Source organism: Lonchura striata, chromosome 5, assembly GCF_046129695.1.
Source record: "Lonchura striata isolate bLonStr1 chromosome 5, bLonStr1.mat, whole genome shotgun sequence".
In the NCBI taxonomy this organism is placed as follows: domain Eukaryota; kingdom Metazoa; phylum Chordata; class Aves; order Passeriformes; family Estrildidae; genus Lonchura; species Lonchura striata.
In genome coordinates, this window is record NC_134607.1 from 56957176 (window position 1) to 56979529 (window position 22354).

The following is a 22354-nucleotide window of genomic DNA, read 5'->3' on the forward strand; positions in this document are numbered from 1 at the left end:
TCTCATGGTCTGACTAGGAAAGCTCCTTTTGAATAACAACATTTAAAAGGGAGAACTAAGGAAGTTTTGTTCCTCTGGCACCTAAGAAATGGAAATGGTTACTTGATCTCTGGTCCAAGGATGAATACAGCCATGCCTCCAGTGCTCTATCTCTTCCCGAGGACCTTTCAAATACAGAAACTTAGGGTGATGACAATAATACTTTCTCTCTGCTTCCAAAGCCCCCCTGGGGCACCAGTGTTTGCCTTCCTGAACATGGTAATCGAGTATCCATCATGCCTTGTGGTAGGATGTGTTGGACTGTGCCAAGGTCATGCCTAGTTGTGCAATAGAAGACAGTGGCACTGTGCAGTTTTTAGGTGTTGATATTGTAGGTCCTCAGGGAAGGGTGGATGCCTTTGGAGCTTGTTCAACACTTTTTCATGGAAGCACCTACAAGCCTGAAGCTGTGTTTCATAGAGTTTAACACAGGGTAATTTTGCATGCCCAAAGGTAAGAGAGCTCTTTAACTTTGCCTTCTCTTCAGGAAGATACTCATCACTGCAGAAATGTGTGTGGTGGTCTGTTGCCTCTCTCTACAATAAAGTTGGGATAGAACTCATGTAAAAGGCTTCTGCCTTCCTTTGGGCTTAGTGCTTGTAAAGGTTCCTGAGGAAAGGGAAATGTAATGTGGGCTTCCTATGCAAAAAGTGGGAAAAGTTTTTTCTTGTGTCTCACACACACCATTGCTTCTGTCCATCACTTCCTCCTCCCTTTTTGATATTTTCAAGGAAGGCAAGTTTTTTGGCATTTATTCCCATCTGGACTTAAGTTCCCCCCTTAATCCTGCTCAAATTTTTCACTCACAAACATGCCTCTGTGTAAAGGAAAGCAAATAGCAGAACTTGCTCTGCAGGTTATCTGTGTGATATAGATGGAGGACTGTATGATAAGGGTGAACTGCTTTGGTTATGCAGGCTTCCAGAAAAAAGGACTCCTTTGTGTGTTTTTCAACATTTGCTCCATCCCATTAATAAGCCTAAAGCATGAAATTTATTGGCTTCAATGTAGGAGAAAGTCTTTTGCAAATAAGAGCTGGAGTCACAAAAGTACCTCCTTTCCTTCAGCAGCAATGTAAGGATCCATGGAGCAAGCCTAGGAAAGAATGTGTGAAGGATCATTCAGTTTTATTTAAAGCAACAGAAATTAAGGTACCCCAGAGTCATCCATGTAATTGCATATACTTGGTCTTCTGTCTTAACTGTAGCTCAGTTGAAGGAAATTTATAACAGGAAATACCCAGCCTGATCCATCCTTGACAGCTTCTGTGCTTGGTGTATCATCAGCAGGGAAGTAATGCTTCTTATCCTTCAATATGTATTCAGAATGATAGATTTGCCACAAGTGAGTGATATCCTATTACTGCTGCTCATGTGCATGCTTACAGGCTTGTTAAGCCTTTACCCTGGTGCCTGCCAAAGGCTGTCTTTGGTCATTAAGGATTAGTCTTCTCCAAACACAATCAACAACACGAAGCAGAGCTTTGAGCTATTTTCCACTGGATACACTCAAGGGATATACTTGTATCTTAGTTTAGTCTTCCTTCACCCATTGGTGAGAATTTCCTCAGTATCATCTAGGAATCTTGGAGTCGCCTTCTCAATTTTCAAAAAGATTTTAGTTAAAAATGCAAACTTTTAAAAATTAAAAAGGCTGTTCTGTCCAAAATGGACAACATAGTGAGGAATGGTTATAAAAGATCAGTGGAAGAAATGTCAGAAAAAGATTGTTTACAATGTTCTCTCTAAGATCAAATTGAGACATAAGCACAGACAGATGTGAGGTTATCTGGCTGGCTGTAGCCGGGCCTTCTCATCTTGGATAAGTTTGTTAGAAAGCTCTTCATTGCAAAAAACCTGCTAGTGTTCTGTGACCCTTTGGTTCTTCCAAAGCTGCCGCTCAGATATGACTTCTATACTCCAATTGTACTGTTTCTGTCTAGTTCAGAGGATGACTTCTTGAAGATCCATTCTCTGTATACCAGGCTATTCCCTCCTCTTTCAAATGCTGCCACCGGTCAGTCTGATGAAGAGTTTATCATTAGTGTGGAAATTCCCTCCCCATCAGGGTTGCATTAAGCTGATGTGGGGGGAATCACTCTCACTAGTCTTGCTCTTCTATTTGCAAGGACTGTTTGTGATTATGTGACTGCTGTGTCCTCTGAAAATCCTATAGCAGAAAATTGTGGCTTGCAGATTTAGTAAAAGCAGCAAATGTAGGGGAAGACTTGACTACTGCAAGTGCCCTGTTAACTTTCTATTGCTGATGAATCTGTTTTGCAAGGGAGCTTGCTGGAGGCCATGGTATCAATTAAATCTTTGGTGAATGTCTTTGTATCTTACAGATACAGCCCATAAGGCTTCCTTTTTTACTTTTTTCCACAAGTAGCCCTTTGGAAAGCTGATTGCTCTGTTCTTTCTTGAAAAGGAAGGTGGAGCCCCTGAACTGGGGCCTGTCCTCTGCCAGTCAGAATAAACAGATTAAAACCTTTGAGAACTCTCCTCCTTTGTCATGTTCTTTAGTTTCCACTACTTTTGCCCCACTACTGAGGCCAGGGCAGCCTCAGCTGGAAGTGTCCAGCTTTGTTAGCCCTTTATTTCTCTGACCACCTGAGATCTACAGGACTGTGTATTATCAAGTTATATGGACAGCACAAAAATGTGCAGGTGGGGATACTTTTGTGCCTCAAATGGCTTGTGGGTTAATGTCCAAAAATATGCTGAAGTCTGTGGAAAAGATAGTGCTGTAAGTTATTGACACATGAAAATACAGGGATAAAGAGGAGGACTGATGGGTGGAGAAGCCCTCTTTTCCAGCAGGATAGTGAGTTTGGATGAAGTTGTTATCTCTCTTGGTGGGAAAAGACTTTTGACAGAGACCTGAAGCCAGCCATGGTTGGGTGACCTTGCTTTGAAGTGACTTCTGTGATCTGGATACTCATTTCCTCTGCTCTCATGATGGCAGACAAATATGTACATTTCTGCTTGCTGTGCCAAAGTAGAGCCATGAGCCTTAAAACTAGAAGCTGTGAGCCGTAAAATGAATTCTGTATAGAGGGAAACAGCTTGTGAGCTTCTGTGCTGCCCTGGGTTCTGCTTCGGCTGGAAGGCTTTTCTCTGTGCCTGGTGTGGGCGATGGGCTGAGCCTCGCGGCAGAAACCAGAACTGCCTGACACACAAGGTGCTGGTACACCAGAGCAGGTGACCCTGCCTGCTCTGCAGTTGGCAGAATCCCAGAGACACACTTTGCATCTTTCTGCTCTCCTGAATTGTCTTGCCAGATTGCATCATTACCCAGTCTGCTCCCATCATTTGATTAGATAAGGCTTACCAAGGGATTCCACTAAGCTTTGGAAGCATTCAGTGACTGGTATCTTGGGACAGTGATGCTTGCAGGTACATGAAGTTGGGGAACCACCTCTCCTGTGACTGAGGGACAGGGAATCTCCCTGCACTGGCTGGGGTAAGGAAGCCTCTCTGCCCACAAGTGCCTGAGTGCAGCTACCCTCCCTGCCTTCAGGCTTTTCCACATGGACTGACTTGTTTCTTTGGAAGCATTGACCAAGGCTTCCCTTCACATAATTAACTGATAATGATGTGCTTTGTTTCTTCAGCTAGCACCGACCTGCTGAGTTCTGCTGAGATTCTTCTCAGGCAAGATTTCCTCTTGCTCAGCATGTCCCAGAATGTGTTGTATTAGTAAGCTTCCACTATTCGGTGTTTTTTTGGGACCTCCAATCTTCTCACACCAGCTTTTATTCTCTTCTACATGTTTAAATCCCTTCCTTCACCATGAAAGTCTCATGTATGCTTCCCCTTTTCTAAGCACCTTCTGCACTCCTGGCTTGTCCCCAGCCTTGCCCCCCCCCAAGTAGCCTGCAGCCAAGCCCCCTCAACAGGGCTGTTTCTGTGCTTTGCTGTTCATTCTGCATTGCAATATGGTCCTGCAAACTCTCCTCCTGTCTGTTTAACAGGTGTCTGCCCAAGCTGTTTGCATTCAGTTCTGTTCTGCTTCTGTTTTCCAGAGCGTAGGAAAGATGTGAGCTGCCTCAGTCGTTCCAACGTGGCTCTCCCCATCTTAATGGTAGTTCAGGAAACACTTCTGTGCCTTGAAGCCTCTTGCCAGAGGAAGCTACTACAACCTCTGTGCAGGTAGAGGTTCCTCCATTGCACACCTGCAGGCATATCCCACCTCAATTGTTAAGGAACTGGCTGGAATCTCTGTTTCCAGTTGCTCTAGAAGATACCAAACAAGCATCTTTATACCAGATACTTGTGTTTATCTATAACAAGAATGATAGAAAGTAACAGAGATTCTGTTGGGCTCTCTAGGCAAGTCTCTTGTTAATTAATGTTAATTTTGTTAATTAATTAATACTGTTTGTTAGGAAAAGATGGTTTATTTATATTCAACAACTTGTTTCAACTCATTAGTCAACTCTTTGATAAATTACAAGAGGGATGGTTAGATTTAGGGCAAAACAATCAAAATTTTGTGCTGTCCTGCAAGGTTAGGATACATTCTAAGCAGTAGTAGTTTCAACAGTGTCATTGTTCTCCTCCATAATTACAAATTAGTAGTTAAGAAAGTCACATTTAAATTGGCCAGCAGAAGTTTTAACCATGCACACATCTAGATTAACCACTCTGGAGACTGGGGATTATCAACTGTTACAAAATAGCAGATTTTTTTTTTTAAATTTGAACAGGACTGTTAACAGATGCTGATAAAGAAACCAGATTGCCATGTAATACATCCAGAATGTATGCTTTGTTTGGCAGAATCATGCATGTGAATTGCTACTTTTCTTTGCCTTTACCTCTAGTGAGAGCACACTGCTGATCAGACAGGTGAATCATCAGAGCCTGGATTTAGTTCTTATTTGAGTTGTTAAGTAAGAACTGAAGTTGGTTTGGTTCAGTTCTGGTTCAACACAGCTTCAGATCTACTGTCTGTGTTCAGTTCTGACTGAGGGAAAATCTCATATACTGTAAAATCTCATGATAACAGGAATCCCATGTGTATCACAGCTCTGTAATTAGATAAAGCCCTTGGAGCAATGATATTGCTCAAATCCATAGCATATGTGGGTGTGATCCCATCATTCACATATAGCACAGGCTTTTTTCTTTCACATTAGTTCATGCCACATAGTGGGATATGTTGTGTGCTAAGCAGAAGGTCTGTGCTAAAATTTGTAACACTACCTGGTGCCCAAAAGCTGATGGGTCTTATCCTTGCTGAGGTCCAGTCTGCAGCCAGGGATTCCTGGAAAAAGCAATATATAGCCTTTTATAGAGAACTACTTGTGTTCCAGTTGGTATTTCATGACTGAAAACAAGTGTCTGTTATAGCAGTTTGTTCATAATGAAAAAGGAAGGGATTATCGGGCAATGCAACAACTTTGGAAGAGAAGAACCTGCTGCAGAGGCAAAGCTTCTCTTTGGCTTATCATGCACGCACCAAGAAGTATTCCTCATCTTTGATGCTTTCCTGGATTTCTCATACCATTAGCTGAAGCTGTGGTTGCATTTCTGAAGATGTTAATTGGCAATTAAATCTCCACTCAACCCTTCCCTGGGGTATGGCTGTCACTTACAGCGTCGCTTTTGTTTGCCAAGCAAAATAGCCAGGGCTGCTGGGTCTGGAGAACAACAGGGAGTCCAGGGGCTCCCATGGGAGGCTTGTCCATCAGACCCAGTAGCCAGCTAAGTGGCCCAGGAAAGAAGCATAGCACAGCCAGAAAGGGGCTCCTTTGGTTGGCAGTACTGGTCCAAATGGTTGCACAGGACCTCTTTCTCTTCATACTGCAAGCCATTTAGATAAGGTTTGTAAGCCTTCTCTATTTCAGCCCAGTCCTCTGCATTTGGCTATTAATAATGACTGCACACTGATGTTCTTCCCTCTAGCTTAGGGGAGCTCCTGGATTGTCAAGAAGTTTGGAAGAAAAATAATTAATGTCAGGGACATGGCAATCAGTTGTATTTTTTGTCTAGTTCAGATCTCGTCTTCTCCTAGTCCTGGGCACAACATCAAGTTGGAAAGTTCACATTTAACAGTTTAATGCTCTTTTCTAATCCAATATTGCTGCTTGTCATTGTAAACATGTCAAGTTTACAATATCTTTAGTGACCATAGCTAATGTGCGATAGCAAATATTTCCACAGGCTTATCTGAAATCAGGAGAGGAGCTAAATGAAGCTGTGAGGTGAGACAAGGAAACTATCCCATCAGCAGATGAAGAGACACTTCTGAGTTCTGACAGCTGGTTTGAATTGTCAGTGGAAATTTCCACCTGAACTTTCAGTAGAATAATGAAATTTTGGTCAAATGAGTGAGGAGGAGTATTTGTGTGTGAGTGTTTAAGACTATATATTTAAGGGATTGTTTTTTTCTTTGCATGAATCAGAAAACTTAATAATAGAAGGAATTTTGTGCACAGATTGCGTTTTTCAGTTAACTTATCTCTTTGAGATTTCCACTCTTTATTGTGAAATATTTAAAGGGAGAATAATTAAATGGATTACATTAGGCCTCCGCTTCAGTTCTCAGGTACTTAATCTCTCTGGCTAGAATACAAATCTATGGCCCCAAGTGCTCTATCTTTAAAAAGTGGAGCTAGTGAACTAGATAGCATTTAAAGAGTGTACATCTTTTGGATCTGGTGTCCCAAAGCAAAGGAGACCTATTGCAGAGGAACAATAGATAGATGTGCTGCATATCCTGCAGTGAATTTTCTATGGAAAACCATTTTCAGTGATGCTTCTGGCTTGTGATTGCCCGTTCTCTTTCTCAACCTGCCTGACTGCCACTTCCACTCCTGGCCTGTCATTGCCTTCTCTTGCTCTTCCCTCTCTTAGCTACCACTTCCACCAACAGCACCCTCACACCTTGCAATTCCTGCATTTTTATCTAGTTTTAGTAGACTGCAGCCACAGAGGCCAAAGCATGGCAGGCAGTGCGAGGCTGGGTGTGGCTGCCGGCAGGGTGTGTGTGCTTGCGCACAGGTATGTGTGTGTTTGTCTGGGTGTGTGCCTGCCAAAATGAGGCAGAAACTGCAGAAAGAGGCCTCATTTCACAGAAGCCAACAGGAATGCTATCAGGCCTCTGAAACACACCCATGTTGTTGGTATGTCCCTTAGGGAGCTCAGTGTCTCTGGTGATGCTTGGGAGATAGAGATTTCATAAAGCATCAGTTGTGATTAGCAAGTAGGGTGGAAAGAAACTTGAGAGATCTTAATACTGATGCAACAACTGGTCACTTCTGGCAAAACTGCATTAAGAGAATCATTTAAGAAAAGAGTTTTGGTGGGAGGAGTAAAGAACTGAAATGCAGTCCTGGCCCTCCAGTGAGGCAGTATCTGGGGATACTGTGTCTGTGTTGTCATCAAAACTGGAAGAGCAACTCACTTGCCTCAATACACACTGTGATAGAGAAAACAGTGGAAGGAGACCTGCATGCATAATCTTGTGCCAAGTGAAAAGAGGGTGGCCAGCAATATGCTGGCCTTTTAAATGGAGGATACTGAGCTCTGTTGCCCAGCCAGCTCCATCCCCTACCCAGGATGAGCGTCCTAAGCAATCATCTGGGCTTCCCCAGCAGTGGTTGGATCCACTGCCATCTGTGCATGAGATGTCCAGGCTTCCTGGGCAAACCATCTACCTGTGCCAGAAACCAAGTGTTTCCCCAGGCTCCTGGGTTGCCACAGGGAGGGAAGTCCTCAGGATCTGAGTGAAAAGGCATTCTGTGCATGCTGAAAACATGGCCCTAGCCCTAGCCTGATAAAAGCACGCATCCTTGCTTTTCTCTTATCTCAGCATTTGCGAGGCTGTAGTGGTCTTTTTGGCATACGCACACTGAGCTAGGGAAGGATTTGAGCATGGATCAAGCTAGTACTCTCCTGATGGATGCTGACATCTGAGTGAGGCCTTGAGCAGCCCTTCAAGATATCTGACAAGTTTTATGGTCATCTATAATCAGGGCCAAGCAACAAACTTTATCTTGAGTGAACCATCAAGCAGAAGTGAGGCATTGGATTTATAAGTCATTTATATATAATCTGGTAACTATTACTCACTGGCATTTCTGTCAGGTAAGCACTGTCCTGGCACTTCTAACAGTCTCCAGCTCTAACCCACAGGAATACAAACCATCTCCCCTCAAATCACGAGCACCCACAGATTCTAATGCCCATGGCTCCTGGGAGATGGCTGTGTCTGTGGAACAGAGCAGGCAGATGGAGTTCCCTGAGCTTTGCTGCCAAGCCCCTAGCACCCCAGAAGAAACTGTACAGATGAGAAGCTCTTTCTCCCAGGACTGCAGCAAGACATCCCTCAGTAGGGCTGGCACCAGAGCACTGTGTGTTATGTTCTTGGCTTACATTTTCCTGAAGCCTGACTAAGATTCCCACTGTGGTTCTTCACATGGCTCCTCAGCAACTCTCCAGCTCCAGGAGATGACACTGGGATTTTTGACACTCAGAACAAGAACTGCCTGCCCTGGGGACCTGCTCTAAACTGTAAGAAAATATTTGGGATCAATAGGCTGTGAATTCAATTACTTTACCTTAACTTATAATTGTTCCTTGCATTTTTCTCCCCTGATACTTATTTCTGTCAAGAAAAATCATAGAATTGATTAAAGGTTAGTCTGCACACACACTGACCATAACTGCTGGCTTCTACCCAGGCCATGGTTCTGCAGTCAGTAGCAGACTTGTACATATCCATTTCATAGAATGAATAAGGTTGGAAAAAATCTACAAGATCATCAAGTCCAACCAGATGTGTCTAATTAAACATATAAACACCACTATATCTTTGATAATTTATCCAGGAGAGACAATATTGAGTTTATGCCAGCTTTTATGCTGGCTGCAGGGGGACACAGATCTGTACTTGCATGAAGAAGCTTGTTGATAAAAAATAATCCAATACCTATCAATGTTTTTGTTTTTTTCTTTTCTGATGAAGTCTAGAAGAGAGGAGTGATATATGTTGGATCTCAGCTTTTCTTTGTGCTATTGTGGAGGTGTTTGATCCAGAAGCAGTAAAGAAGAATTTTCCATATTATTGAGCAGGGTCGTTTTTGTATGCAGCCTGATTCACAGGAATGCTGCACCAATTAGGAATGCTGTAACAGTTAATTCACAGGTTTGAAAGCTTCTGTATATAGGATATACTCACTAACATTTATTTCAATATTTTAATAAGTTTCCTTGTCCTTTCCTTGACCAAATCTATCCCTTTCCCAGTAAATGAAAGTTCTGTACCAGGAACTAGGGCATTTAGGAGGCAGGAAGAGAAAGGAGTTGGCCAAAACCTGCTCATTTAAAGAAGGGAACCTCTTTAAGAGGAGGCAGCAATCATCACAGAAAGCAAAGCATTGTTACATACCAGAAATGTTTCTATTTTTCCTAAGACTGAAAGTGGCACAGAGCACAGCATGCAGTTTGGAATAACTGATAGCTGCAGAGAAAAGTAAAGGCTGTGAACGACACCAGAATGTGTTTCTTTTGCAATTATTTTGCATAATATTTACTTTTTGGTTCAACGCTTTTCATTTCCAAAGGAAAACTATTCAACTCTTAGAGTCTTAGAGTTTTTGATAATCCTTGAATACATGCTTTCAAAGCCAGAACATGAGGGATTCAAGGACAGGACACCCAGGAGAAAGTCCAGTATTATGCAAAAATCCCACATGTCCCTTTCCAGAAATTACACTCCCTCCCTTGTCTTGTCTCCTGTCTAAAGCAATGGTGCCCTGAGCTGGCTGGCTGAAGACCCATCATCCCTGTGCCAGGCTCTTTCCAAGGATGCCATAATGTTTATACCTGAATTGATCTAAAGATTAAGAAAATGGATGGAGCTTGCTGTAATGTTAGCTCAGGATGACTGTGATAAGTACTGGCAGGGGGATGTTTTTCAGGGAGAAAGGCTGTTCTTATGTTATTAAGTTATCTGTTGTGCACAGGTAGCTAAGCAGAAGGAATGCCACAAACCTATTCACAAAGCAGCCAATATCACTGGCCAAACATAAACATGTTATTTAGACACATTCCAGAGCGCCATGCACCATCTCTCCCCAGGCATCTGCTTGCCTTATTACTTGTCTTAATAAAAGATGATATCTCAGTCCCTGCACCTCCCAGACATGCTTCCTTCCCCATGCCTGGCTGAGCTGAGGGGGCTGCAGCATTCTGCCATTTGCTGTGACACTGAAGCCAGTGGAGAATGGCTGGCACTGAGCAGCACTGGGCACTCCCACCCCGCAGGAGGGAGCAGAGCCAAGCAATGCCAGCAGCAAGAAGGGGCAGGGAGCAGAGCTGACTTAGGGGCAGAGCCCAGCCCTCATCCTGCTGCTTGAGAACTGGAGTTGTGGGTGCCTGTTGCCCAAAAGGGTCAGACCCTGCTGCTGTCCCTGATTCTCCTTGTCAGCTATCCTTCCCACAAGCCAGCTTGCTTGTCCAGGGCTGAAATATGGCCAAAGAAAGCAGTTTTGCTACCAACATCCTCCCACCTAAAGGAACTTCCAACATTGCCAGCATTTTGTTACTGGATTGTATTTAAATTATTTTGGAAATTTGCTATGCAATTCAGCTGTCAAGTGTAAAGATCTATAACATTCTCTTGTCTCCATCTCTATTGGAAAAAAATAGGTAGTTCTGAGGTGTGATTTGGTTTGTCTTGAAGCAGATCAATTGCAACTATCCTGGAAGTGCCCCTTTCTCTCCGCCAGCTATAGTGGGAATCCACATGACTGCCTCCAATGAAGAAGTCTGCTCTGTAGACACCTAGGAGTCAATTTGATTGCCTATACTCTGCTGCATAGGGTCATTTGGGATCTGTGTTGTTAGAGTGAATTAATGCTCCAGAAGGATTGATTCCCACAGCTCTTGTATCTTATATGCCATCCTTATGCTGTTCACTGAGTAACAGGTAACAGAGCTACAGCATCTTCAATTAACTATCTATGCTGGTGTATCAGAATTAAGTCCTTATAGTGGACTAAGTACTTACATATCAGCTGGCCATCTCAAATCTGAAACAGCCAGGGAGACTGAGCACTTGATCCATTTGCTCTTACAAAGGTGATTTGAGATGCCTAAGGGTATCCAAAACATCTGTCAGGTCTGATAGAGGAAGTATGGGAAATTTATGTGCTCCTGCAGTGGTCACTGGAGGTTGAGCAGGAGACACTGGGGCATCTCAAATGATGCTGTGCTGGTGTGCAAGCAACTAAAGTGAAGCCCTAGGTAACCACACCTGGGAGCATTTCAGTGTACACAGAAATAGGCACCTGCATCCAATCAGCTGGGACAGTCCTTCTGACCTTATGGCTGTTTGGGAGCTGAGACATTCAGTTCACATTTAGGTAATAACCATCAGACATCTAAATTTAGGTGCCTCTATCTGCAGGTTACATCCTATCCCTAAAGGGAGGTGACAGCCATCTCACCTTTCTGGTGTGATCACTGTGCCATTTGTACTCACACCTGTAGACCAGTGGTGCCTCTCCACCCTCCTTGGCACCTCATGAGAGCCAAGGACACCATGTCTCACTCTACAGTGAGTCAGCAGCCCTCAGGCTCCAAAATCACTTGGGATGATTTTTAAATGTAGCCCCATTAGCCTTCTGAAAGTACAGGTTATGTTTGATGACTGACTCTCATGGATTTCTCAGGCATACTGAAAAACGTCTGTGTTACTTTTATCTTTTCTTCCCCTGATATAATTTGACATGGTCTATTCCAGGAGGTTTTTTGTGTCTGTGCTAATGTATGGAAGTAGGTGGCAGTCTATAATGTGCTCTGACAAGATGCAAATAGGCTGATAGTGACCAGTGACCTTTGAAAGCTTCTTGAGATGGTTTCCTAAGACAAGTTGGGTCCCACTGAGATGGTGCTAAGCTCTTCTCCATTTCTACTTATTTTCTATTCTCACTTTTCATAACTGCCTCCTTCTTGGCTACCTCACTAAGCCCAGGACCTGCTTTAAAGTTTAGATTAATTTCATGGAGAGAAACGTGATATGTCCTTTCCTAAGAAGCCTCAGGATTTTACACAGAATTTTATTTGAAATAAAAGTAGGAAGGATACAAAGAACTGTCTCAGGGCTCAGCATGGCTCACCCCACAGTGACTGCACTGAGTGTTGCCTTTCACTGGATGAACCACTCATCCCTGCAGGTCCTCATGTACTTCTGTGGGGTGTGGAAGAGAGGACTCTCTTGTATGAGTTTTTTGGCAGTCTCCACATGTGAGATTCAAAAAGGATCAGCACCAGAAATAAGCCAGAAGCCCTAAACCAAACAAAATTAACAAGCAAATGAGACACCTGTGGGTACTTAGACCTCAGCACAGGCATGTGCAGCTGCTCTACCCCACCCCTGGTTTTGGGAAGGAGCACAAACTTCATGAGGTGAGGAGGATTTTTAGGTTTTGGGCTGTGTGTGTAGGGACTGAGTACTTCATGTGAATAGGCCTTGATGTCAATTCCTTAATCAGGATAATGAAATACTCCCAGTGAGTAATGTTTAAATTAACAAATGAAATCACAAACAAATTGGATATACTCGAGGATTTACATGGGGTTGTGCTGATAGGTGTGTCGGACCAGAGGCATAAAATGTAGAGCAAGGGGGAATTTGTCATTGCCTTTGCTCATTAACTGTTTGGGCCAGCAATTTGGACAAAGTGACTCAGAGCTCATGAGCAGGCAGAACTGAGCCTTCAGAAATTAAGGCTGGTCTGAGCGAGACACAAGGAAAGCCAAGCTGCCCTTGTAAGGAAAGAAGCGGGTGGAAGGGACGAGCAGAGCAGACGCAGCACCTGCCGGGAGCCCATCTCCGGATCCAGGCTTGGCACTGCGGGCCGCTCACACACCGCAGCTCCTCATCGCCTGCTTTGCAGTTTATCTGGCGAGAAAGCGGGCAAAGACACAAAGGGCTCGGAGCAGGGAGGGACGCACTGCTATTCACAGTGGCGGTCCCCACCCTGGGTGCCAGGAGCCAGACAGGGGAGCACCTTATCAGGTGCCCGACGGAGCCGCATTCAGCGCTGTCCCAGGGCTCCATCTCCACCCCGACGCAGGGGTGAGTGCCCCGCTGACGTCAGGAGGCCTTACTTCATTTCCTGGCACTGGGGCCGAATTTTCACAGCCGTGTCCTGTGGGAGAGGCGAGGCGGTGGAACTGGAGTGGGCGTGCTCAGCCCCACCTCTCGGCCCTCCAGCTGTTAAAGCTCCCGGAGCGGCGGGCGCGGAGCTGCTGCTCGGCCGGCGCTGCAGGAGCGGGGGTGCTGGGTCCTGCTGCGCTGGAAAAGTGCCTCTCCTAGACGGAGCCTCCCTGCTGCCTTCACCGGGCAGCACCCAGAAAGGTAATTCAAGGCAGTGTTCTACAGGATCCAGGTTGGGCCTGCCTTCTGCAGCTGGGCTAGGATGGCGCGCAGGACCGTGGCTGCGCGGGGCATGGGGTGCCACAGTGAGCTGAGAGTGCCTCCCGGCCTGACTCTAGGATGGGACTGCCAGCTGGAGCTGGGGACACGCTCCCGGGAAACGACTTCAGATGTCTGGGTGAATGGGTGTATTTTGTGTACAAATACAGTGAGAAAGGAGGGTCAAGCTGGAGGAAGAAGACTCACGCGAGAACTATGATTTGTGGTGTGCTGTATAAGCTACCACAGCACAGACGTCTTTGCGTAGAGCCCCTGCAGAGCCCCTTGGAATTCCCAGACACTGCTGCAGGGGCTGGAGGAGCAGACTTAGCTTCTGGGGAGCACCACTCGCCCAGGAGACAGGGCAGAGGCTCATCATGCCTCACAGGACATCTACCCTGGAAAAAGAAGGCAGTAAAAATGGTTGCAAGTGGCCCAGTTCTCCAAGTCAGGAAGGTTATTTCCATCCCATTTGTTCCACTGGCCGTGGTGGCAAGCGCCGCTTGCCATCAGGAGCCAAAGCCGTGCTGTCATGGGGTCACTCGCGCTGGTTCTCTGGGCTCTCCACATGCCTCAACAGCGAGCGCCGGTCTGTGTCTGCCAGAGCTGTGAACAGATAAGCTAATCTAATCAACAGTAAATGTCTGTGGATAAAATTTTAGAATTTTCTCTCTAGATTTTCAGAAAGGTTCATTATTTATTACTCCAAATTGTCCAGCTAACACAGCTATCTGTGCTAGAGATCATAAATCTCCAAAATTTTGTGTACATCAATTGTGAAAAGTCCTTCATGTGTTATCCACTTATTCCATTCTCCCCATGGCAGTCCAAATTTCCTGCATATTTGAATAATTTGCATTTTATTGTAGCCAGCCTTTTGAAGAGCTGCACATCTTTTGCACAGCGAGGTTAGAAGCTGGAAAACTATTTCCCCAATTCAGCTAGAAATAGGCTCATTTAAGCATATGTGGGGCTGGGAGCGAGTCGGTGGTGTTTTCACCCTTTGTTCATTCCTTGGTTAGATCAATTGCCAATTATTAAAAACACAATCTGCACTCACTGAAATCTGCTGGAAGGGTTTGAGAACCAACTTAATGAGTGCAGGATGTTATTCTGGAGCAGGAAAAAAAATAAAGGCAAATGGCATAGTGAGCACTAAAGTCTAAATTTTGCAAAGTTGATTTTTTTTTTTTCCTGTCTATTAGAAAGCCCCTGTTTTTCCATTGTGAGTCACCATTAAGGACAGGTTTGTTCACGTTGCATTGTGATATTGTATCTAAACTCCTCTTTTGATCAGTTTTAGAGACTCAAGGCTAGCTGAGGAATTTAGTATTTAGAAATCAGTACCTGGCCCCTAGGGTCTGAACTCTGGTACATGCATAATGGGCCATGATGTGCCAAAGGCCCTCATGCTGTGGATTCTCCATATGCTTCTAGTTCCCAAGAAAGTAGGGAACTTAATTCCCCTAAACAGCCCACTTAAGCTCTCTTGTCCCCTGGGAGACAGGCTTCCTCAGCACTGAAGTCCTTATGATGAGGCAGCAGGAATGTTTTAGGGACCTTGATATCATTGACATCATTGGCTTGTGGACTCCTCACACAGTAACCTGGTGGTTACTTCTCATGCAATGAGCAGCATTGGCTGTGACATGTCAGGCCTCTAGTCAGTGCAAGGCAGTATCTTGGGGAGGAGAGCGAGGTCTTTGAGACACTCCTTATTGCTACACTGCCGTGAAGAAGGAGAAATACGAGTTCAGGGCTGGTGATCGGTGGCCTGTATTTAGTGTTGAATTTGGAGTGAGAAGAGCTATGATGAAGGCATCTGGATTACTTATCTGCAAGGTAAAGTTCCCCTTCATTCATAACAATAAACCAAAGCCAAAAGTGGCTCAGAGAAGGTAAAAGGGGGGAAATTAATGTAAAAGAGAACGAGTTTCTTGTTCTGCATTGTTCATCTCTGAATCTCCCTGGTACAAGGTACCGATGTTGTTTGAACTTGTCAGAAGAGTGTAAACTGGGTTATGACTACTATGCTCTTGTATCACAGAACTGACAAGACAGCTCAGTCTCTGCACTGCAGGGCACCAAGCAGGTGCCCACTGCAGTGCCTCACCTTCTCCCTGCTTCCCACACTCCTAAAACATTGCACAACATCAGGCACAGTGCAGAGGACATGCAAGGTAAATTACCTCCTCCTGAGGGGCTTGGCTTGCACTTGATGGAGAACCAGTGCCAAACTTTGAGATGACTCTGCTGCTATTGCCCCATGTCCTTAGCACTGTGGTGTCCTTGCCCAGTGAGGTGGGGATACAGGTCTGTCCTGCCTCTCCTTCCCCACTGTTGACAGTACCCAGATCATTGACTTGACAACCTGTGCTTTCTCTTTTTCTACAGCTTTGGAGAGGTTGTTCAAGAAGGCAAGAGGATGACAACGTCACCTCCCCCAGGCTGTGGCAGCATTGGTGCTGACTACTACCTGCTCTGTGACACAGAGAATGCCTGGGGGATTGTCCTGGAGTCGCTGGCTGCAGCAGGCATCCTCATCACCATTTTCCTCATCTGCTCGCTCTTCTTCCTCATCTGCAAAGTCCAAGACAACAGCAAGCGGCACATGATCTCCGTCTATTTTTTCTTTCTTTTAGGCATGCTTGGTGTTTTTGGTCTCACTTTTGCCTTCATCATAAAACTCAATGACAGGACTCGTCCCACTCGCTTCTTCCTGTTTGGAGTCATCTTTGCTCTCTGCTTCTCGTGCCTCCTCACCCATGCCTGCAACCTCAACAAATTAGTGAGAGGAAGAAAGCCCTTCTCCTGGCGGGTGCTACTGCTCTTCATTGTCTCCTTTGCCCTGGTACAAGTTGTGATCAGCATTGAGTACTTAGTCACCATGTTTGTAAACCAGAGAGAAGAATTCCTGAATATGGCTCGGGAGAATACCAACAAGGACTTTGTCATGCTTCTGATCTACGTGCTCTTCCTGATGGCTCTGACCTTCTTGGTTTCCATATTCACATTCTGTGGGCCATATAAAAGCTGGAAGAGGCATGGGGCACATATCTTTGTCACTGTCCTGTTTTCCATTGCCATTTGGGTAGTGTGGATCACTATGCTCATAAAAGGCAACACGGTTTTAGACAGAAAAGCGTGGGATGATCCTGTTGTGGCCATTGCTCTGGTGTCCAATGGCTGGATTTTCCTGATAATGTATATTGTCCCTGAAATTTGTTTCCTCACTGCTCCTCTGAAGCTAGAAGACTACCCCCCAGAAAATGACTTCTGCCAACCCAAGTTCATAAAGCAGACAACTGGAGTGGACAACCGTGCCTACACCCAAGATGAACTTGTACAAGGTATGGTGAAATTAATGACTCCACTGCCCCTCCAGCCCTAAGCACACAAGCACCACTCATGACCTAAAAGAGATGGGAGAGCTACAAGAAAATATTTGAAGATTATAGTTAAATGAGAGGCTAGGAAGAAGTTTCAGACTCATGAAACTTTGAAAATGCATATGAAAATTAATCTCCAGACATGAGGGAAATGAGTGAGGACCAATGCGAAAGCTAAAGATGTGTAGGAGGAGTGACTGAGTAGGAGACTTGCTGCATGTCAGGGCTGAAATATAACTCTTTATGATCCTGCTACGTCTGGGAAGTCCTTGTAAAAAATCAGGAGGTTCTTTTGTCTCTTAGTGGTGCATCAGCTCTTCAGGCCTATATAGGTTATACCTTGAAGGTCATTTATTCCATTTCTGATCAGGTTCCCATACCCATGTAAGAATGAATCCATCATCCAAAAAGGAGGCAAAGAAGTCTCTCTTTTCTGTGTGTCTTTTGCCTACTTGGAGAAAGCAAAACATTTCTATCAATTGAGGTTTCCCAAACCTTTGGGTAGGAGATGTGGTTCCTCTGGGTGTGGATTTGCTACTGGTGTTATGTTCATCACCTGGAGTCAGACCCCCAGGTTTGTGAGAGAGTAGACAAGAAAGGCTCTCCCAGGGAATACTGTGAAGGGGGTCTTGTGCATACAAGTGGGAGGGATTTGGCTGGTGATGGTGATAGTAATTGTGAGTCAACAGGAGGTGTCTAAACTCCAAGGCCATCTGTGTCCTGTTATTTGCAATACCATTCATTCCTGCTTTCAGAAGGAAATATTTAATGTCCTCCACCTATGGATATTATAGCCCATTCCTGACTGCACATTGCACAGTTAGACAAGTCTAAAAGCAGCTGCTCATGTAGCCACAGACCCTCTGAGTGTCCCTTGATGTGGTATTTCTGAGCTGCTGTATAATGCTAATGCACTAACTTTCCTCTGCTTTTGTCTTGTGACACAGGAAATGCCAACTACTCCCCGTACACTTCTCACTTTCAGATGAAGGTAAGTTCATGCCACCATCACCCCTTTCACCACATGCAGGCTCTAGGCTACTGTTCAGGTGATGAAAGGAAGGGAAGAAGAAGGGGCAAACACAGAAGGGCCTAGAGCAGATCCTGTGAAGGCAGGCTTGTGCTTTGTATGGAGCCAAATGATTCTGTGACATGTTCTTGGAGGTGCCTGTGGATGGGAGGAAAGAAAGGCTATGACATGTCCAGGGACATAGGAAGGCAAAAGGGGCCCCATGTAAAGAGGTTTTCAATACTTTGGGATTTGGTACCACATAAGAAGTCTCTTCAAGCACAGTTCCTACAGTAGACTGTGCCCCTTTCCTCAGGAGAGTGTGCTTATTTCCTCAGCCTATACCCTGAATGTATTCCCACCAGCAGACACTGGAAGTTGCAGTGCAGCTCCAGAGCAGGCAGTCTGCATGTCCACCTGTCCATTCACCAGTCCTCCTTCAGACCGCCGCCTAGCCAGGTCTAGTAGCTCACATCGTGTTCCCACGTGGTCCCTCTGGTGACCTGTCTCCATAACAAATTTGTTCTGCCAGGATCCTCTTCCACAGCCTTACACGTCACATTCTCAGGATGTTTCTCCCTTCCTTCCTCTGTTTTCTTTATGAGCCTTGTTTTATTACTTCTGTCCAGTTTTCAGAGGTAAAAACTTCTGTGCTTCCTTTTCAGGCTATTGAACCCCAGAATGATTTCTCCATCCCTCGCCCCAAGGCCCGGACAAGCCCATACCATGACTACACTGGTGGAAAAAGCCCCATGTAGCAGCTCCACAGTGAGCAGAGACTAAGTGCCCCTCAGCAGAGGCACGGGGAATGGGCCACATGGTGACAAGGGAGATGATCCTGCAGAAGAGTCAACCCACACCAGCAAAAAAGGAAAGGGATCCTCTTTCCCCCACACAGGCATCTTTGTAGCTCCCTGTTATTCTTCAGACATAGCTTTCAGCCCTGGCCATCCTGTCCCTGCTCACTCTGTCTCCGTGGAATGGAGCTTCTCTCTTCTGATGGAAGAGCATTATGGCCTATTTCCATCAGGAATGCTAGAGAAGCAGGAAGATCATCAGCTGGGTCTGTGACTGGCTTTGCCCCAGACAGGACCTGCTTTAATCAACTCATGGGAGTCCCTGCACCCCTCATCTGATGGGAGAAGAGGAAGGAGCAGGAACATCAGCCCCATTCCTTCCTCCTGCTCACCCACAAAGACATCTCAGGTACTACTGAGAACATCTTTATGTATCTCCTGTTACTTTTGTGCCCACTCCCAGCCCTGCCTGGCTGTCCTCCAGAGATCAGTGAAGAAGAGACAGAGAGAGAAAGAATACTCCATTTTTCATCTTCATATTTGCTCCCAGCACCTTCCTCATCATCTAGGGGCCATGCTGGAGATGAGGAAGAAAACTTAAAGACATAAAACCATCTATACCAATTTCCCCTGACACATGTTCCAATTCATGTTCTAAGAGCTTCCTTTCCATCTCTGGCTCCTACCCATGTGCCTCAGCTGAGCTGCCCAAGGTGCCTGCCCCTCTGTAAACTCTCCCTCCCCACCATAGCCATTTCAGGCTGTGGATCCCCAAAGACAAAGCCTCTTCCATGTGGCTCCTTGTAATACCATGGTGGGATATAATCCTGTGAACCCTGGATCTTGGCCTCACCCTGAGTGTGTCTGTGCCATTAACACAAACATTTCCCAAGCAGCCAGGTTACAGAGGGCAGACACCCTTCTTCCCAGGCATGAGTGAGCACAACTGTGTGTGTGGTGTGTGGACTGGAGCCTGGTGATGAGCTATGAGTCTGCAGGGCTGAATCATTCTGTAACCTGCTTTGCATTTGATAAATAGCTTTCCATGGTATTTCATATGTAACTACAGAGAGCTCTCCAAGTGGGTGTGTGTGGTACACTGGCGTCTGACACAGCTGTATATTTATTTAGTACTTTGTATATGGACTGTTTAATTAATAAAAACCCAAACAGCCTGTCTATGAGAAACTGGTGTTCTTCCTTGGGAATGTGATTCCTGTAATGGCTGGTGGGGTGGTAGCTCTCCATTGGTTGGAGTGGGCCCCCTGTGAGGTTGCACTTGGGGAAAAATGGCAGAGAGATGCTTCTTTAAAGCTGTCATTGTGGACCAAAGGTCAGCTGCTTGAGGGTACAGAAGAAGGGATAGTAGCTTCTCCATGCTACTTTTCTTGAATAAAGCTGATTTGATGTTAGGAGTGAGAAATGAGGAAATATAAATCCAAGCCACAGCAAACAAATGCCAGAGGAAAGATGTGAACTTTTTATCACTGCATGGGTCTGTATTTGCTGGATCAATACTTCTGTATTTATTTGCTTGCCTCTTGTTGGGTACTTGCATGATCAAGAATAGGAAATGAGCTTGTAGATATGTAATTCAGTTTGTAAAAAGATGTCTTTCTGATGTTCTGAACACATGTAATATTTTTATTTGCAAGTAGAAACAAAATCATATCAATGAAGATGATGATGGTGATAATTTTTAAACCTCCTGATAGTACGAGGCTATAATTTCCCTTTTTAGAGAATACTCTCCAATGAGATTCTACATGGTGTGTTGTGCTACCACATACTCTTATGCCTGGCAAATAAACCCCTTCCTCAGGCACAGTGAATCAGGCAGCCTGGGTCTTCCGCACTCTGCTTACCAGCACTGAAGGGCAACACAAGGACATCTGAGGCTTCTGAATCCCTTGGCATGAGAAAGATCCCTCCTAAGGATTGATTTTGAAATGTATCACAGGACAACTTGTGGTTATTTTAGTAAATTTGAGGTGGAAATTATTTTAACCATCCCTCTTCTTCTTTCTTCTACCTATACAGTCCACAGGTGTAACACAGGATGAGGGAGAAAACTCAAGGATCCTAGTATAATATTGGAGAGTAGGCTGAGAAAAGGGTTTGTGAAGCCGTGATGAAACTTATTAACTTGTAGACTGAAGGTAAGAGGCATATGCTTGAAACAGTACCTAACATTCAAGAAATTAGCTTTTCAAGCAGATGTGGTGTCATTGATAACTATAATATGTCCCAGGATGATTCAAAAATATGTTGAAAGAGAGCCAGCTCCTCTTCTTCAGTGGAGTCTGGTGGAGCAAAGGAGCAGGCTAACAGGAGAAATAGAAGTGAAGTGTGCTTTTACCTTGTGTTTTCTATATCCCACACACTTACCAATTCCTTACACTCTGTCACAGAAAGTACCTCCCAATGTGCCTTGGCCCCAGAGGCAGCAGACTAGGAGGGATGAGAGCCATCATATGCACTCCCATTGATTCAGGGCATGGCGATTTTCTTGATTATTTTGTTGTTACTGTGCATGCTGCTTGGCAGAGAATGAAAATCTCCTTCCAAGGATTTAAGAGTGCCTTTTAGAGTAATTTTTGAAACCTCTGTAATGACACAAATACTAATCCGCCCAGAGTTATTTTGCACATGTTTGATATGAAGGCAGCTTTGTGTGAGAGCTCATTTAAATGCCAAAATAAACACAAGTTTCTGTGGAACTTTGCACTGCTGGCTAAGGGGTGCTGCAGCGCTGCAAGTTTCTCACACCTCAGGAGAGACTTTTGGAAAAGCAGCAGTTTCCTCTCTCCTTATAATTGAGCTTTATCCAAAGCAGCTGGCCACTTAATCCCAAACACACCTCCCAGGGAAATCCTAGACTGGTTGGGCCAGACAGACTAGACCAAAGAGGAACAAGTGAGTTGAGGAGGCAGGATCCTTGTGCTGTATCTTCTGAAAACCTGCTCACTGGAAGGCCTGTAAACCCAGTAAAGCTCATCCCTACCCTCTCTCCTGCACAGGGCTCCCTTGGTGGTGGTGGTTGCAGGTGCTCTGCCTTCAGGGCCCTCTGGTTTCCAGTCCCTCCTCTTCCTGTTCAAGGAGACCAGAGAGCCAGAAATGTACACACCAGAGAAGGGTTGGCACAGAGCACACCTGGGTTATGAAAGCAGCCAGGATTATCAGGAGGCAGGATAAACTGCTGAACTTCAGGTCAGGAGTGTCATGGGAAAAGAGCAAAGAAGAACAAAAACACTGTTCAGTCCCAGGACCTTCAGGGTCACCATCCCATGGCCTTGCCAGGGCTGTAGGGCTCCACGTGCTTGGGCAGGAGTGACATGGAGGGTGCAGTAAACCCTTGGAGCACAGATCCATGTCAGTGGTGACACAACTTGGAATGGGGAGGAACCTTGCTGGGGTCACCTCCCAAGTACTCCCTGTCCCTTCTGGCAGCTGGTGTGTGCCACCCTCCCTAAACAAGATTTTTCTTTGAGAGGGATTCACCCTCTTCCTTCCAGTCCTGTAGCCCTTGCTGTGGCACAGGGGTCATGAGTCCCTCTTACTCAGCTGGGGGCTTTCTCCAGGCTTACAGGACCAGGTGACCACTTTAATCAGATCTGCTCCCCAAGGAACAGAATCACAGGGCCACAACTTGTGACAACTTTTGGTCCAAGTGTGCATGTTGCTCCTTT

The 22354-nt window shown here is 45.3% G+C and overlaps 1 protein-coding gene and 1 long non-coding RNA gene across 2 annotated transcripts in view; one reads left to right on the top strand and one right to left on the bottom strand.

Moving 5' to 3' along the window:
- Positions 1–22354, bottom strand: part of LOC110483098 (uncharacterized) — a 35153-nt gene that overhangs the window by 3465 nt on the left and 9334 nt on the right. Inside the window, exon 2 of the long non-coding RNA XR_002467510.3 lies at positions 5247–5307. This is a non-coding gene — a long non-coding RNA (uncharacterized LOC110483098). The remainder of the gene's footprint in view (positions 1–5246; positions 5308–22354) is intronic.
- Positions 13262–19840, top strand: LOC110483097 (retinoic acid-induced protein 3). The gene is made up of 4 exons (XM_021552745.2): positions 13262–13413; positions 15865–16820; positions 17807–17850; positions 18534–19840. The coding sequence occupies exons 2-4, from the start codon at positions 15896–15898 to the stop codon at positions 18624–18626; spliced, it is 1062 nt and encodes a 353-aa protein (XP_021408420.1). The 5' UTR covers positions 13262–13413; positions 15865–15895; the 3' UTR covers positions 18627–19840.

What these genes read in the sequence shown, in the direction of transcription:
- LOC110483097 (XM_021552745.2), top strand. Translation starts at nt 15,896, where the DNA reads ATGACAACGTCACCTCCCCCAGGCTGTGGCAGCATTGGTGCTGACTAC. An exon ending in CCAAGATGAACTTGTACAAG is followed by an intron (nt 16,821 to 17,806) that starts GTATGGTGAAAT and finishes CTTGTGACACAG; the next exon opens with GAAATGCCAACTACTCCCCG. An exon ending in CTTCTCACTTTCAGATGAAG is followed by an intron (nt 17,851 to 18,533) that starts GTAAGTTCATGC and finishes CTTCCTTTTCAG; the next exon opens with GCTATTGAACCCCAGAATGA.